The 18,746-nt window shown below is 33.5% G+C and overlaps 1 protein-coding gene across 1 annotated transcript in view; it reads left to right on the plus strand.

Moving 5' to 3' along the window:
- The window catches only part of LOC149786031 (E3 ubiquitin-protein ligase rnf213-alpha-like), a 451,244-nt gene that overhangs the window by 217,333 nt on the left and 215,165 nt on the right, over positions 1-18,746 (plus strand). The window contains exons 46-49 of the mRNA XM_089978103.1: positions 4,624-4,839; positions 10,995-11,161; positions 13,029-13,251; positions 16,030-16,263. Coding sequence (XP_089834229.1) covers positions 4,624-4,839; positions 10,995-11,161; positions 13,029-13,251; positions 16,030-16,263 — 840 coding nt within the window. The remainder of the gene's footprint in view (positions 1-4,623; positions 4,840-10,994; positions 11,162-13,028; positions 13,252-16,029; positions 16,264-18,746) is intronic.

Here is an 18,746-nt window from a genome sequence, read left to right on the forward strand (position 1 = left end):
ACAGAGCGAATACTTATTAGAAAGCTCGTTGCAGAATGGAACTGGATAGAGTATTATTAAAAAATAAAGTTTTGGAGATGATATTAAAAAAAGGGTCCATATAGAGAAAAATCAGATTCAGATCAGGAGAAAAGCAAAATTATGTTTTAAAATGGAAAACAAGAAAACTTGTTTGAGGGCAGTTAAATCCAACTGAAGTTCAACAAAAATACAACAACAAAAAAAATTTGAAAAAGAAATATAACAAGGAAAGATGTGGGAAAAAGTTATTGTGCCCAAAAACAACAATAAAATTACAGCTATCAGAAACAGGAAATATAAACGCTGCTGAAAATCATTCAAAGTGTACAAGAAAGAAAAAATAAATTTTATTACGGTATATCTTATTGATATTTTTATTGAAATGTCAGTGATATTACAATCACAAAATATCACTATATTTTCAGAATGTTTGACAAACTCTGTGAAATTTCAATCACAAAATTTCACATATTTTCAGAAATTTTGGTAAAATCTCCTAAAATACCATAATTTTAGTGAAAAAGGACATTTGAGTGAATGTTAAGAAATGTTCATTGATTTTGCTGAAATTTAAGTCACATTTTCACTAGGGTATGATTTTTGTAGAGCATATTTTAATAGGAAGTCAACAAAATTACTTTCCAGAATAAACATTAGATCAAGCCCAAAATCCACCTTGCACCAGATTTTCTAAGTCCAAAGATTCATCTATACTTGTACTACCAGATATTAATATTCTGATCATGTTTACATTTTCTCTACTCTTTTGGTCATGTCTTTGCCTGTTTTTGAACATCTGTGGAAATAAAGAAAGCTGACATGCATGTGTTTTCTTCAAATTTATGAGTACAGTATATATATTCATACTTCCACATCAGCTACACTGACATATACATGTACTCAAACTCCCACCAATATTTCTATCTGAATCAGATAGTTTAGGTTATTAATTCTTCAGGGAGTATTTTCCATGATATTGTAACACATGAGCCTGCTTTCCATATGGAAAAAGTGCTTATGGATTTAAGTTAAAACTTTATTCCATATGGAATTTTTACTTGCTGTGAAGTACTTACAGAACTGATATGGAATAAATTGTATGATTCCATATGCTTTTCAGTCCATATCTCTTCCATACGGATTCATGAAGTATTCCATATGGAATCCATGAGAAATTTCTGTACGGGAAATGAAAAGCTTACTTTTAACTTCCTTAAAATGGGTGAGCAAGTTTGATATAACTTGGTAGGAATGTTGTCTAGGATATGTGGATATGTTGTATTTTAATTGTGTCCATGGTGGTTTTGATATTGTTGTAACTTTCACAGCAACAAGTTGAAAAATGTATTTTTCACTTCTTACTAAGAACAGTTGAGCCAATTTTGATCAAACTTTGCATGAATGTTCTTTTTGACATGCTCTTTTTTGTTCATGGTTTCTCCTGTAGCAATGGTAGAGTTTCCATTGAAACCATGGAAAACTCTAGCATGCAAGACCCTGGAGTATTTGGACAAATAATCCAGACTCTGTCCAGGCTTGCTTGGAAAATCCTGGAATATTGGCCTCGACAAAACTGTAATATTTGGCTTGAAGACCATGAAATATTTTCATGAATAGAAGAGATTTCCCCCCAAAAATAAATTTCATTTGGCTGAGACCCTGACAGGATCCCCCTCCTGTCTATTAAAATTGTACACTGTTAGGTGTAAAACTTGAATATGTGATCAAAAAGTCTGATAGCCCAATGCCCGGGACACTCTAATTTCAGATCGAGCCCCTACTGTATTTTAATTGAGGTACCCATCGGGCTTGTCCAAAAAGAATCTAATTTGCTTGAGAAAATATTGATTGTGCTGACGAAATGTTAAAATTTAATTTCAAGAAGTTGGAAGACAGAACTCAATATTTACGCAATCTACAAGCATATATACAGCATTTAAGGCAATCAAATAGCTACAAGCATTATGAAAACTAAAAATCTAATATGCTAAGCATTCATCTGATTAATGTAGCAGCAGCAACTTATTTTCTTCTGTTTTCATATGGATCATTTACACAGTAGCTACCAGACCAGGTCTTTACATTTGCTCATTTACTTTGGAACAAAATTAAATGTTTATTTACAATGTATCACTATGCCATATTGTTATGTATATCTGTATTTTTTGTAACTCCTGGTACATGATTTTTATCAATTTTAAAAAAAAAATTCATGGGTGTAAATTGTACAGATTATCTTTAGTTAGATTTTGCCTACATGACAGGGTCTGTTAAGAGCATAAAATTACATAGGATTTATAAATAGATGCTTAAATATGTGTTGATAATTACTAATAATGATCTTAATAATAAGACTTAATGATGACTTTGGGTTAATTTGTTATTGACTGATGGGGTTTGGACAGTTCTAGAAGAATTCTGTAAATTCCCATTGGTTGGCCTAGGTCTCATGAATAAGGCAAATTCAAGATAAATTGAGTAGTAAGGTCTGTCATGTGGGGTATGTTGTGAAATATAGTCATAATAGAAAAAAGGTGTATATATATAGAGAGAACAGAGCAATCAGATTCATTTTATTTTGGACTCATCCTCATTTCTTGTGTTCAGTTGTAAGTCTGCAGATGTATTTTATATTGTACTTAGATATTATTCAAGAGGAAGAAACATTTGTTTGGAGTATTCAGTGGAAATAGAAAGTGCTCATTATTTGACTATAATATTGTTCTGGAACTATTGTGAATTATTCAAAGGAGTTCTGGATAATAATAATGATAATAATAATAATAATAATAATAATAATAATAATGAAGACTTTGTATAGTGCCTAATCTTTAGAAGCTCTAAGCGCTTTATAACATTAGACAACATCTATAAGATAAAAAACATATAATGATATGATTACAAACACAAACACCTTGTAATTAGAAAACATAAAAACAAACATGTTGAGAATATTTAAGGTAGGAAACATTATTAGGTCCTTAAGTTTGTTCTTGCAGTCAAAATAAGTGAGTTTTGAGAGCCCTCTTGAATGTGGTCACTGTGTCTTTGTGTCTAAGTTCAGTGGGCAATTCATTCCACATTGCTGGGCCCCCAGGTATGCAAAAGAACGCTGTCCATATGACTTTGTTGTCATAGTGGGAATAATGAGTATACAATTGTCAGAAGAGGAGCGTAAGTATCTTGCTTTTGTGTACACATGAGTGAGGTTGGATAGGTATGTTGGACTAGAATCCGTCAGTGAAACGTAGCACAGAGAACAAATTTTGTGTTTGATTCTGTATCGAATGGATAGCCAGTGTAGGGTACAGAGCAGCGGGGAGGTGTGCTCTGATCGTGGTAATCTAAGTATGATCCGAGCAGCTGTGTTTTGAACATTTTGAAGTTTTTGGAGTAGGTATTGAGATGAATCCATTTTGACAACCCCATTTTGACAACCTCATGATTCCTGGCAGACCAGTACATTTCCAGCTTTGAAATTTATACTGAAATTTTCATTAATTTGGACTTTCATAGAACTTTATCAAGATTATTTTGGATTCACTTCATAATACTGTAAGTTCCTGTCACATTTTCATTTATAACTTTACTAATTAAATTGTTTGTTAAATTTGACAAAACTTGTTGGTTTTGCTTCTTTCTGTTACTTAGTTTGTGACCATGGAGTCATAACACATATGTATACATGTTACAGTGGACATAAAGTCATTTTGGTATGTCAAAATTAATTTATGCATTCATTGTAGCAGAAATTCAGTTTAGATATAGTTGATACATGGCTGTTATGGAGATGCAAGGTACCAAGGAATGCTGATAGACTTAAATTTTATCGTTGGTCACATGGTTCACGTGCATGAACCAAAACAATATTCTAGTAAAAGGTTATTCACTTATACATATATTCTTTACAAATATAAATTTGGTTGTCACATGTGAACCACCTTAATTTTATGAAAATGGTTCCAATTTTAGCACAAAATGGCAATTATATAGACAAATTTGACATCATGAGCATGTGTATATGACGTATCAGATAGTTTTTAAAAAAATTTAAGTTTTTCAAATGCTGATAACATCTTTGCCATGGTATTAATAGATCAAACCTTTTTCTAAAATTTGTATTAAAAATTATTGCCAAAAAGAGGTCATATACTACCTGTCTGTTTTGTGGCATTATTATTTTTGTACATTTTTAAAATTTGTTGTACTTTTACTTTTCTCTCTGCTGTATTTTACAAACACAATCTTTTTATTTTTCTAAGACTTCATCCTACTAGCATCTCTTCTGGACAAATCTCAAACATTATCCAAAGTTGTAAAAAGTTAAAACTTTCTGTACACTGCTTGAATTTATCAAACTGTTTCTTACATGTCTGAACCTCAAAAATTTGACTTTCTGTATCACTCTCTGCAAAATTTCATTCTCACTTTGCTAGATTTTTCCTTTTGATCCTTGAAGTACCAGTATGACTGAATGACATTAATTTTCTTTTTGAGAAGTGAGACATGCTTTTACTTTAAAAGCAAATCATTCTAGTATTCTTTTTTCACTCAAGAATGACTGAAATATAACCAAGGAATTTTGTACATTTTCATTTTCAGGATGAGTGCAGCTTTGTGTCCTTACGAGATGTTGAACGTGCTCTGAATGTAATGAGCTGGTTCTATGCACAGAGTCAAGAGGGGAGAACTCTATTTGACCAAATGGATGAAATTATTCAGCCCTTTACTGATGAAGATCTGGATAGTAATGATGAAGAATATGATGGGGAGGTGGAGGAAGAGATGGAATCTAAGGAAGTTCAGGCTCAGGCTCCAGTAAGATTTTGATATATTGAAATTTCTATACTTTAAATCATTGGCTTTCACTTTACCATTACAATCATAGACTGAAAATCTCATTATGAGGTAAAAACTGTTCCATAATGTTTTAAAATTTAATTGAGTGTACATCTTTTCATCTTATAAATGGGTAATTCTAGAGAATGCATGTTTCTGTGTCAAGATGTACAGTTTGAGGTTAAACTTCAGTATATAATGAAGGAACACTGAATTTATAATTCATTTAAATGCTATGGATGCTTTATGTTATACATATATGGATAGATTGCTTTTATCTTAAGAGATAAGCTGCCTCGCTTGATGCTCAGCATTAAGAAGTTAGTGTTAGGACTGATCGGCCTGGTGTCAGAATAATGTGGCTGGGTGGGACATCATGCTACATGTCTGCGGCATTATGCCCCAGGACTAGACATTACTTTAAACTGCTACACTGCAGACATCGTAGCAATATGACTGAAAAATTGTTAAAGCTACATTAAAAATCCAAATCACATCACGACACATCTTAAGAGATGCACTTTGGTAAATTGGGAATATTCTATTACACCTCCCTCTCAATAATTCACAGAGAAGTCCATAAGCATCAGCTGTAGAACATGTCAGGGCATGAGATAGCAAGGGAAACAATTTTTGGTTAATATTGACATTGGAGTGTGTGGTGGTACTTAGCACCTTCTGTAGATACAGATTTATGAATACTCTTGTCCTGCAGAAACCCTCATTTTAAGGATTTTAATAATAATGGATAAACACATAAATATAGTTGCACTAGTTAACCCCTCAAGATAGCAATTTTAAATGTTTATGGATTGTCAACTGAATCTGATGGACATGGGCACAACTTGGATCAAGAGATTGGGTTTCCACTACAGATAGTATTTATCCACTAGGTAGGTGGATGTCCCCTAAGCCTAGTGGACATCCACTCAGTCTTGTGGAAGTCTGCCATGGATTTTATTGCAGTTACAGTGAGGTTGATGGCATCAATGACTGATTTTATTGCATTTATTCCCTGTCTGAGCACAACAAACAAAAGAGATGAAAGCAACTATTGTGCTGTAATCCTGACCATAGCAATTCTAAATTTCATATCATGCAGTAGTAACATTTCTTGTAGTATTTAGCAGCAGCCTGGCTAGGCATATGCACAAACACGTATAATGTAGACAAAATTCCATTTTAAATATCTTGAATATCCCCCACCCCTGCCCCATGTCAGAGCAAAATCAGACAAATTGCCTAGCTAAACAATACATTCCTACTGAATTGACTACATGTATACTTGTTATTATGTGCAAATGCAGAAATTTCATTCTGCTTTCTCTCAGATGGTATCTTCAATACTCTATCTCAATAAATTATATTTTCATAAAAGTTCTGGATATTAATTTGTCAGTTTACCTTTAATGTCCTTGCTGTTTACAAGACCCACTTCGAACAAATTATTGAAAGGAGTAATACAAATAAAACACTAACAGAGATTACAAACGAACACAAAACTGTTTGAATTTGCATGCATTTTAAATTTCTTTCAGTCCACCCTCTTTAATTTATACAAAGTTTTGAAATGTATATTTAGTTAAATGAAAATGTTGTTATCGCAAAACTGCAATTTAAAATTAAGATATGTTTATGAAAAACAAATATGGACTCAGAAAAGCTTTAATGTTAAGCACTTATATTATTGCATGAAAAGGATAATTGGGTCAGAATGTTACAAGTTAGTAACTAAACTATTCACTTGACATTTGGAACAGTTTTGCACTATTTGTCATATGGACTCACAGAATGTGCATATACTGTAATAAATGAAGCTGCATCTCAGTCAAGTGAAAAAAGCATACATACTAGTTTTCCTCCTGCTGAAAATATTCAAGTGATTATACTTTTTCATCACATTCAATTTAATGATACAGTGTGACCCTGCTATAACATGGTAGTTGGAAGCCAGAGAATCCGACCGTGTTATAGACCGAATCATGTTATAAGCAACCAGAGTAGTCAGCTGAAGAAAATGATGCATGTACCCAAAAAAAATTGCAAAGGGGGAGGGACTAAATGCAGGCAGTAAAATAAGTGCTTCGTTGGCACAGTTACCATCTTAAATCGATGAATATTAAATGAGAAATACACCTGTAGTGAAAACAGAGAAGGCATATATAATATTATACTTTATTTAGAGAATCACGGATTGGTACATGTACGTGTATACTGTTTATATATACATGTCTTATGTATAGCATGAATAGAGTATCAACACTGTGTACTTAACCACGAATCTCATCACATACATTGAATCCACAGTACAAGTAATTCCATCAAATAAATGCACACATAGAGATTTAAAATATTCAACAGGTCATATAGGTCTGAATTTGTGGATAAACATAGCGCAATCACATAACGAATGATGAAGCACATTTACTTTTCAGTACGTCCCAAGTCAGTAAAAGTTACTTTGCATTTTAAGCTGCCATTGATAGCGATCGTAAGCACAAACCTTTTCTCTGCAAAAAGGAAACTTTCACTGCACCGTAAACATGTTCCAGTCACATTGAAAAATGAAAAATCCATCAGATTCCATTGCTTCTATTTAAGTTTGGTACTGACTTCTTTGAAGAAAAGTTCTTTGTTTTTATTGAAGATTTTAGTCGGCTTTCTTTTTTGAAAGGTGCATGCGTTATTGAAGTCACCACTAAAGACCAGCTTTGGAGAACCAAACAAATGCCCATTTCTTATTGTGGCAGCAACATCAATTAATTGTATTGCATGATCAAGACTGATTTTTCTTCCATTGCTTAGTACGTTTTCATAACAGTCGGTGCTTCAAAGTAGTGTTTTCTTTGAAATTTCAGCAAACTTTTATCTGGTACATTTTTAACAATGGAATTTGCTGTCATTTGGTTGATTGTAGTTACAGTTCCTTCCTGCCTATTCAACAGACCCACAAGTAAGATGTTTTTTTTTGTTGTTGTTGCATTTGTGGTACGGACGATAGAGACACATGTGTTCTGGTCTGATGACAAGGATTAGTACAGAAAATGTGGGTGTTCTGAAGGATTTAATTCTGAGTGGAAAGAAGAGGAATTTTACTTACCATCCACACACAGATGTCAGTCTCTGTAAATATATTAATTACTAACAAGTGGCCGAAAATCTGACGAAAGATAGATTATGAGATAATGCCTCGTCCGGTTGAATTCCATTATCAGAAATGTCAACAGCAAAAAAAGACAGATATCTCACAACATACATTACTCATGCTCGATGTAAACATAAGCAGATTATGATATGACAGCGCACTGTTAAGATGGTTTTTCAATATGGACAAAAAAATTGTTTATGTAAAATAAATTTCAGTGCATTTTATATCAAGTTTGAGGCTTCCTTTCATGGGGCCTCTGAATTTCTCCACTCCAAACCAATGGTTGTATATACAAGTTTAAACAGCCAACAATGTTGCCAATAAAAAAAATTGCCAGATGGTATATTTTGCTGCCAATAAGGAAAATAAAATATCATTCTGTGACATTGGCAAAGCCCTACACAATCCTAGAATAAACTTTTTACACTTTATTTTTCGTACTTTTAAGAAGATAAAACTTTTTTCATGTACGAGAAAAATGCATATAAATTTTCAGGAGCCACGCCATGATCGTTTTGTATTATTCATGTGTGATCTCTTCCCCAAAATGATAATAAATTTTTTAAGTTTTTTCTTACTTTAAGAAAGAAATTTTGTTTGTGTGCAAGAAAAATGCATGTATATAAAATTTCGGGAGCCATGCTGCGACCATGTTATATCTAAATTCATGTTATAACAGAGTGTGCTATAGTGGGGTCACACTGTACTCCTAAAATGACCCCATCAGTCATAAGGATATTTGTTTTAGCTGTTGGCTAAAGAATGTAGAGTTCGAATACAACAAGAAAGACTACTGTAAAGGTAAACACATGTCTTGTTGTTCAGTAAACTTGTCCCATGGACATGTATATTTAGTGCAGAAGTACTACACAGAGGCTGAACTTGAAGATGTATTTTGGACTGCGCTCTGTATATTTCATTGTGTGGGAATACTATGCAGGCTGGACTTGATGTTGTATTTTGGATAGTGTTATGTATATTTCATTGTGTGGGAATACTATGCAGGCTGGACTTGATGTTTTAATTTGGATAGTGTTATATATATTTCATTGTGTGGGAATACTATGCAGGCTGGACTTGATGTTGTATTTTGGATAGTGTTATGTATATTTCATTGTGTGGGTATACTATGCAGGCTGGACTTGATGTTGTATTTTGGATAGTGTTATATATATTTCATTGTGTGGAAATACTTCACAGACTGACTAGGTGAGGTATTTTGGATACTGCTATATATATTTCATTGTGCAGGAATACTACGCAGGCTGGAATAGATGATCTATTTTGGATAGCACTATGTATATTTCATTGTGCAGGAATGCTACACAGGCTGGATAAGATGTGTATTTTGGATAGCGCAATGTATATTTTATTGTGTGGGAATACTATGCAGGCTGGAATGGATGATGTATTTTGGATAGCACTATGTATATTTCATTGTGTGGGGGCATGTTAAGCAGACAATTTTAAAAGTGACCTGGGAAATGAAGCAAAAAAATGAGAGCATTTCTTACATTCTTTATTTTAATGACTGAATAAAATAGTTCAAGCAATAATGTTTAAAATACTGGTTCTAAATCTTTCTTTTTTACACCAATACTTATGTGTGATTTTTGTTGTTGTTGTTCAAAAAGCTGAATTTCATCATATCTCCCTCTCTCTTATTAAAATCAGTGTATCATTAACCTTTTTATATTTTGTGAAGCACCTAAATATTCTCATGGAATTCTTTTCTCAGAAATGTTTCTTCCATCTCTCACAATATATGTATGTCAATTGCATTTATGGCAGGTCATCCAATATTAAACAGCATTGTGTACAACTTAGAAAGAGCATTTTGCACTGTCCACTCTAGCTGAACCAACAGTTAAGTTCCATGCAGTTTTGTGGACATCCACTCTTGCTTAAAGATATTGCTGTAACATTCTATTTGGGGCAATACAACTTAATGTTTTCAAAAGGAGTCACACTTATCCATAATGACCACCATTATCTGGTTCATGACTGCCATCAGCATGAATGGATTAATTTAGAAAATGTTTTTGTTCAGAAAATGTTTACAAAGTATGTGGTTTCTTATTAAAATTAGCAAATATCATAATGATGTTTCAGAATTTGCCGATCACCATTTTCTATGACAAAGAGCAATATTTTGAACTTCCATTGACCGATCTCAAAATAAAAATTGTAATGCTAAGATAAGAAAAGCACACTTTGGTCTTTTCTACTGAAAACATGGGATCCACATTATAAGCAGTTTTGCAAGTTAGTCAAGCACGTTAAAATGAGGGAGTGGTTTATAGCATTTTATGTATGTTTATTGGTTACCATTTGCTTGAACAGTTCATAACTTTGTAAGCTTGATGAAGTTTAGATGAAACTGAGCACAGATTTTATATGATGACTTAACTGTGTGTTATGTACAGTAGGAAGGCGTTTTCTTTAAAGGACAATGTTACAGCAATGCAAAATGTAACTCTGTGATCTGTTTCCTTATCAAGGCTGTAACTTTTTAGACACCAGCCCATAAGCTATATTATGGTATGTTGTCCATCAGTCCATTACCAATATTATTTCTGCACATGAGATGGAATTAGTCACGTGATGAGTCAGTGAATGGTCCAGCGTCAAGGAGTCAGCACTTTGTGTTTTTCTTGAGTTTTAAAATTTCGCAATTCCAGTAATTTACAGCTGAACTTACATGCAAATTTGAAATTAGCACAGAGTAGAAACTTTCTCTACCATTTTAAAGGCCTTATACAGTCATAATTGTACTGTACATAAAAATTTCAGATATACAAATGTGCCAAAACATAATCAGAACTCTAGAAGTAGAGGTAGAATGATCACAAAACAGCTATATTGTGTACTATTTGCAGTACCATTGTTTTTTTATTGTTGCTTTACTGTATCTTTGTAAAAAAAATTTGAAACCCAGACAAAAAAATACAACACTATCCAAATTTTCCATGATTTTAATATACAGGAACAAGGGCTTGATGACATAACGAGATCTCTTGTCCTTGCTCTTGGAGTATGCTACCATGCCTGCTTGAAGAACAGAGAGGATTACAGGAAACATGTGGCACAGTTCTTCAAGGCTCCATGTTATCTCCCATATGGGTTTCATCAAATGGAACAGGAAATTTCAATGTAAGATTACCTGGAATAATTGTATGTTTTCTTCCATTTCACTATAAAATGTGTAACAAAGCCTGAAAAATTTGAAGAGGTGTGAGATAAACTTGAATCTCAGAATTTCCTTTTTATTATCTACAGGATATCTGTGATGCTAAATCTCTCATTCTGCTAATCATTCTAACACAAACTGGCCATATAAATCACTTGGATCTTAAATGTTTGTCAACTTTATGAAGTTTAATTTCACAATTATTGACTTTACCCATCAAGTTTTTCTAAAAGAATATGATACAATTTTTTTGTGGTTCAAGATGTGATGGTATTTGTCTTAATTATTGCCAGTAGTAGTTGGAATATCACTATCCTTGAATCTGCAAAGACTGTTGATTCCTCTTAGTATAAGAAATGTGAAGCATTGTTTAAATTTTCATTAATTATGTAGATGAAATTTGTGTGTAATACAACTTTATAGAGTCATATGCACTTTTTATCAGAAATTAGTTTTTGTCATTAAATAGGATAACTTTATTATATGGTTTGTTAGTGACACATACAAAATGATACTGAATCAATGGAAATTTTACCTTAGTAGACACTTTGCCAGTTAAGTTTCCTGCTGACTTAGCATCTTCCAAGATGGAGAATTAAGAAGCCATGCAACTTTCAAAGACATTACCTGAATGATATGTGGGACACTTTTATATGTGCTTGGTGATTTATACAACTTTAAAATCTTCCTCAGACATGAAATAAAAATGTCAGGAGCTTCATTAGTGCAGACAATTTGCTGAAGCAATATTAATATTGCAATTTGTTAGCTACATTCTATTTGTCTAACATTTTGGCAGAGCCTATTATACTGTGTGTTAATCCATCTATCTATCTGTTCAATCACTTTTCCATTTCAGCATGATCACTCATTTCTACTGCATAAACTTTTACCAAACTTTTTGAATGGCTTGTGATAAGGAAAAATCCTGTGAGTTTTGGGGTCAAAAGGTTAAAGATCAGTGTCACTGTGACTTAAAGAAAATTGCCTGATAGCTTGTACTCGGTGTAAAGAAGAAGCCTGTTGATTTTAGGGTCAAAATGTTAAAGAGCTAGGTCACTACAACTGAAAGAAAAAGAGAAGTGGTTTTCACATAATAATATTCATTCTGCTTGACATACCTAGGTCAAACATTGTAGATTGATTGCACTTGATATAAGAAAAAAGGTTATGGATTTCAGGATCAACAGGTCAGAGGTCAAGATTATTGTGACTGAAGGAAGAAAACTGCATTTCACACAATAAACTTAGTCCTGCATCACAAATTTATATCAAACTTTGCCAATAGCTTGAATGTGTGGTAACGTAGATAACATGGGGATCGAATGGTCAAAGGTCAAGGTTAGCATGACTTAAAGAACAATACATGTTTTCTTCATTGAAACTTTACTTCTAGCCAACTTTTGTGGACTTGACAATTAAGAAAAGGTAGAGGTCTGTTAATTTTGGGGTCAACAGGTCAGGTCCTTATGGCTGAAAAAAAAATGACTGGATCATGTGGGTGATTTGTACCTTGGGTAATAAAATAACCTATCAGTTCTTGGGCCTCAAGGTCAAAGGTCATAATCATGGCAAATCTAATAAAAAAAAAACATGGTTTAAACACAGTAACTTCAGTTGAAGATGACATATCTTGACAAAGGTCCAGGTCTTGAAGACCCACTGGTCAGTATCTCCTGAGTTGGTCATGCCTTAATAATTCCTACATAGAATAATACTAAACAGATGATGTGCAATTCTCAGTAGTCTTGTTTGTTAGTTAAAGGAGTAAGAGTAGTACATGTACAGTATAAATGTGTTGTACATCAAAACATATATTATACATCACAGATGCCAGGATGTATTCCTAGAAAATGTTCAGCTGGAGAAGAACATTGCCAAGAACACTGCTCTTAAGGAGAATGTGTTCATGATGGTCACTAGCATTGAGCTGAGGATCCCTCTGTTCCTGGTGGGGAAACCTGGCAGCTCCAAATCCCTGGCCAAAACCATTGTGGCTGATGCCATGCAGGGAAATGCAGCTCACAAGGATCTCTTTAGAGAATTTAAACAGGTATATACTTTGATTGATAGGTCTTTGAAATGTACATGTGTTGCTCATCTTATATCAGATATGACTGCTGTTACAAAAAAAAGAAAAACCTTTTAGCAACAACTTCTCAAAAGCTGCTGAACAGAATCTGAGCAAATTTGTTAGAAACTACCCTAGCTTGAAAGTGACTTGTGAATTTAGACAAATAATGCTGATCTGTCATCCTATATGGCCACTATTATTAAAATAGGAAAAGATAAACAGTTATATATAAAATATGCATCTAAGAGAATTCGACCACCTTCATAGGAAAACATCCTAGCATAAGGGTTTATCAGTATTGGTCTGATGGTGCTGATGTGCTATCAGATATGGGTGCAGATTTATAAAAATAAAAGAGAAACCTTGCAACAGTTCTTTCCATAACATATGCAGAAAAATCTATAGAAAGTGGAAATGGATACACCATTTATTCGTACAGGACAACAGCTTTTGCTGATTGTATATTAAGTGATGAAAATTGATGTGAGGATTGCTGATAAGCATGCTGATGGTTTGGCATCTCTTTTGACTTTCCTAGCAATGGTGTATCTTCTGTAACAGTTACACTGAAAAACCTATTGATCAGCGTGAAATGGCCTGTTTGCTGGACACTTAGCTTAAACACTCAATGGTGATTATTTTTAGGATATGTCTCAATCAGTTTTGCCTTGGATAACTTCCTTAGCAATGGAGCTTCCTTAAGAACTGGATTCATATCATTTTATCAACTGCTGCACCATATTTGTTCAATCTTAGTAAGAATGTTTGTTAAGACATGCTCAGTCAAAATATGTTAGGTATGCCTTCTTTAGCATTGGTGTGGCTTCAACAGGAAACCATATGGAAAATCTATTTTCAACATCTTCAAAAGAATGGCTTAGCCAGGTTTTGGTCAAAGTTGGTAAGATTGATTCTTAGGACATGCCCTTTCAAAATTATGTTCAGGGTGAGTCTCCTAGCAGTGTTATGGCTTTTAAAAACCAGGTATAAAACCTGATTTTGACTTCTTCTCTTTATTTAACCTGCAGAATGTTAGTCAAAGTCAAACTGTGTTGATACCCATTAGCCTTGATGAGTGCTAGCATTAGAAATGGTAGTGTGCATTATGTTATAACAAGCACAATGGTAAGTTTGAAAGAAATTCAGGTCTAATGTCCTGCACCTAGTCAACTAGATGGCACTATTTAACATGTACAAATCCAAATGAGCATAACTCCATCATTTTTTAACCAGTTGTTATGAAATTTTCTGAATATGATTGAGTATCAGACAAAATTATATTAGTGTAATTGCCTAATGAAACAAATTTGATTATGTATGATGTGGTATGCTACTGATTATGTGTAGTTATCTTCACTTGGGGATAGGTCAATGGCTGGTCCAATTTTGACCAAACATAGTAGAAATGTTTCTTAGAACATGATCTGTACAAATTTTATGTCTGGCTCCATTAGAATTGGTTTGACTTCCCAAGCAAACATGATGGAAAACCTTTTTTCATTTTGTTCTTCAGAGATGCCTAACAATTTGATAAATTCTGGTTTGAATGTTGCTTTGGATATGCTTTTTCTAAATTTTGTCTAGGTTGATTCTCCTGGCACTGGTATTACCTACATAGCAGCCAAGTGGAAAACCTAAACGTTATAATTATCTCACATCAGTTATGGCCAGCTGCTATTAAAATATGGTTAAAAATCTTTAATAAAACTACTTTCTCCTTGCCATCTCAGACCAGCTGTGATAAGTAAAGTCCTAACATGAGCACCTTTCACATTCATACAAAAGATACCAGTGCAGCATCTAATACAGCTGAAATTATTCCGAGTAGAAACAGTTAATACCATCAGTTTATACCACATAACTTAGAAATTATTCTGACATGGGTTTCTTTCAACCAAAGGCACCTGCTTTACTATATTTTACCTTTTAGACCACTGTTTGCCAGGTGAGCAATATCAGCCTCACATAGACCTCTTGTTTTAACTGTTTATATGTGTGTTCACAAAGAATGCAAAATTAATTATCCTTCAAAGCTACATTGTTAGCCATGTAAATGTTTTGAGGACAGTTCTTAAGTAAATTTTGTCTTAGAAATGTCACAGAATCGTGATGGAGATAATTTGCAGATTTATGCACATTTGTTAAGAACCTGCATAAAAATGATGTGTACATTACTTTCTCTCTCTCTCTCTCTCTCTCTCTCCAACAGAACTAGAATATCCTAATCATGTAAGCAAGTGTTAAATATTGACCTCATAAATACATTAATAACTAATTTGACTAAATATTCAGTGAAGTCAGTCTTGATTGGTCTTCAATAGAGTAATTATTCAACAAGGACAATTCTGATTGGCCTTTTGAATACATCCTCAATTTTGACAACTGTTTGATATGGTAGAGATCATGCTTGCAAACAGTTACCCTTTTAGGACTGACAAAAATTCCAAATGAGTTTGCCTATCTTAAGTTGATATGGTCATTCCCAGCTTACTTTATAGGTCGGAATAGACTTATGTGGGTAAATTATGTCCTCCTTATAGGTGTCCACTATCTGATACTACCAGGCCCTACTACTTAATACATATATGGATAAAATATGATAATAAGGCACAACATAATAATAATATACACAGGTAACTCTGCAGTAAGTATAGCGAGTCGTGTAAGAATAAAAAAGTTTAGTATAAATCACAATAAGTTTTCCTTCAGTATTTTGCCTGGAATGCAGTGTCATATGCTTCATGTCCCTTATTCCAGGTCCAGATGGTATCCTTCCAATGTAGCCCACTGTCAACACCAGATGGAATTGTGGGAACTTTCCGTCAGTGTGCACAGTTTCAGAAGGATAAAGACCTGGATAGATTTGTGTCTGTGGTTGTTTTGGATGAAGTTGGACTTGCAGAAGACAGTCCCAGAATGCCTCTGAAGACACTTCACCCTCTCCTGGAGGATGGTTGCCAAGGAGATGAGGAACCACAACCACACAAAAAGGCAGGCCAGATTCATGTTATCTCACTTTTAAAACATATCTGACACACAGCTCCCACTCATCAATTATAGTTTTTGATGACAGAAATTGTAGTGATTTTCTGTAACGTCCCATTTGCTATTACACACCCAAAAACATTTATGTACAGTAGAATTTTTGGTTTACATCTGAAATGCATTTCTTCAGAGTTTTTTTACAACTTGACTGTTGTTTGTTATCATTTAAGCATCTGTATTTCAGGTGAAATCTTGACTATCGTTTATCATTGATGCATATATCAGCTTTTGCTCTTTTTGTTGAATCATCTCTTGTATCTTTTATGATTTCATGATTTATTGTAAATCATATTTTTAGCATTTGGTTTACTCTGGTATTAACATGTTTATCATTTAAGATACATTATTACATTATTATATATTGTCATCCATTTGTCATTCTCCTAACAGCTTACTGACGTATTTGTAAAGAAGACTACAATGAATTATAACTCTGGAGGTATTTAGATTTCTGAAGTTTCCATCAGGAGTGAAATATTATGTGTATAGAATATTAAAAGTATTTCACTCTTACTGTTATTTGATTTAGAAAAGGTCTAGGTACTACATGGGCCAGCAGTGAATAGGCATCTATTTATGTACAGAGAAACTTTAAGATGCATTTGATAGTCATCATGATGACAAAAATTTTGTTGAATTCAATCAAATTACACATGTTGCAGGCTTCAAAAAATTTCCTACATAAAGGGTTTCCAGGCTTCTGGAAAATCAGGCAAAAATCAGGAGAAGTAATATATTTTCTTTCCAACCATGATAATACTTGAATTTTGCAAATATTGATCAGTCAGGAAAAACACAGGAATTGTTTGCCACTACTTGATGACAGACACAGTTATGTAATTGAGTTGTAACTGAACTAATTGTAAATTAAATTTATTGAGGTTTGACCAGAATATTTGGAAGTTGCAGTATGGATCATTTGTGTACTTGTTGTAAACATTTATATGGTCAATCCAAAAACTCAGTTGATTCAGTTAGATACTTTTAGTTTATTGGTTATTTCACAGATAGCTCCATATCTAATTTTCTTATCGAAAAGATTTGAAGACCAGTCTAGCATTAAAACAAGCCCAACATAACTGTGATACATGATCTTGGAGAGTGTAAAAGATAAATTGTACAGATTATTATAACCAGTTCCTGTTTTGATATCTGAAGTTATCAAAAACGTATTGTGATAAAACTTATTATTGGTAGTTAGTAAAGGGAACACAGTGTTAGAAATTATTGTCAATAGTAACCTTGGTCACAACCAGCTGATAACCTGATTTTTTGTCAATCTTGTGAGAACAGTTTTCAATTTCAGCACTTTTCACTTGCATCTTAAGTTGGTGCTATGATTACTAAGTCCTGTAGTAATGTTGGAAAATGGGTAATCTGAGTTTCTGCTGATGCTTCCAACATGATGTTTGATATATGGACATTTATTTTGGTGTGTAGGGTCAGAGTAAATTGTCTACTGAAAAATTAGAATTTGCGGAATAGTGTAATGAGTTACCAGCGTGTCTAGCAAACTTAAACCATGTTACATCAAGTGACATATGCATGAAATTAGTAGAAAAATTATTATTTAGGTGGGAGTATTGTAAGTTATATCTTTATTCCGCTGACAGACCAGCCGAAACTACAGCATTGATGAACTTTCATTTTGGAGAAAGTCAGATTCATTGAGAATAGAGCATGTGTCATTGGTGATTTCGATGTATTGCATGACTACCACATTGACATGTGATCTCTGCTTGATGAATATGTCCTGATTGCTGTGATGGCAGCAAGTTTCTGGTTGTTCTTGGAATAAATATGTTGAGAATTATGTCCTTTCATGTTTTTTCAAGTAGTATGTGACTTTCGTTTAATATTTTCAAATTCTTGTACAACAACATTGGAAAGGGGTTTAATGTTGATACCATGTGACTATTGGACCTCTTATGTCATGGGGATTTAGGCTGAGATATCTGTTTGGTCATGTGACTAGCAATGTAAATGGTGAGTACAAAATTTCATCAGTGCTGTAATTTCATCTGTCGGCAGATTAAAGATATAATGAATATAATGCTTGCAATTTCTCAGAAAATAAATCATTTTCTTATTGATCTTGTGAATGTGTGACTTGATAAAACAATGTTTATATATATATAAAATAGATATGCTAAACAGTTGGTCATGCATCAGATAGGGATGTCAAATAGTGTTTCTTCCTGCAGGAATTGTGGTGTCTATGCACTGTGCAGGTTTAAGATTATGGTCTTTGAAAAAGAATAGGTGCCATTTACCATCATGGAAAAATGCACCTGTGCACTTCACAGTCCATTTTTCTCAAGATGAGGAATGCATATCGGGATGTGGCAGAATAAAAAGTCGGGATCCGAAGTAAAATAAAGTTGAATGCAAAATTAATTCATCTCACTGCCAAATTAGATTTGAGATGT

The sequence above is a fragment of the Sinohyriopsis cumingii genome, chromosome 12 (assembly GCF_028554795.1).
Source record: "Sinohyriopsis cumingii isolate HCF-2022 chromosome 12, ASM2855479v2, whole genome shotgun sequence".
Lineage (NCBI taxonomy): Eukaryota > Metazoa > Mollusca > Bivalvia > Unionida > Unionidae > Sinohyriopsis > Sinohyriopsis cumingii.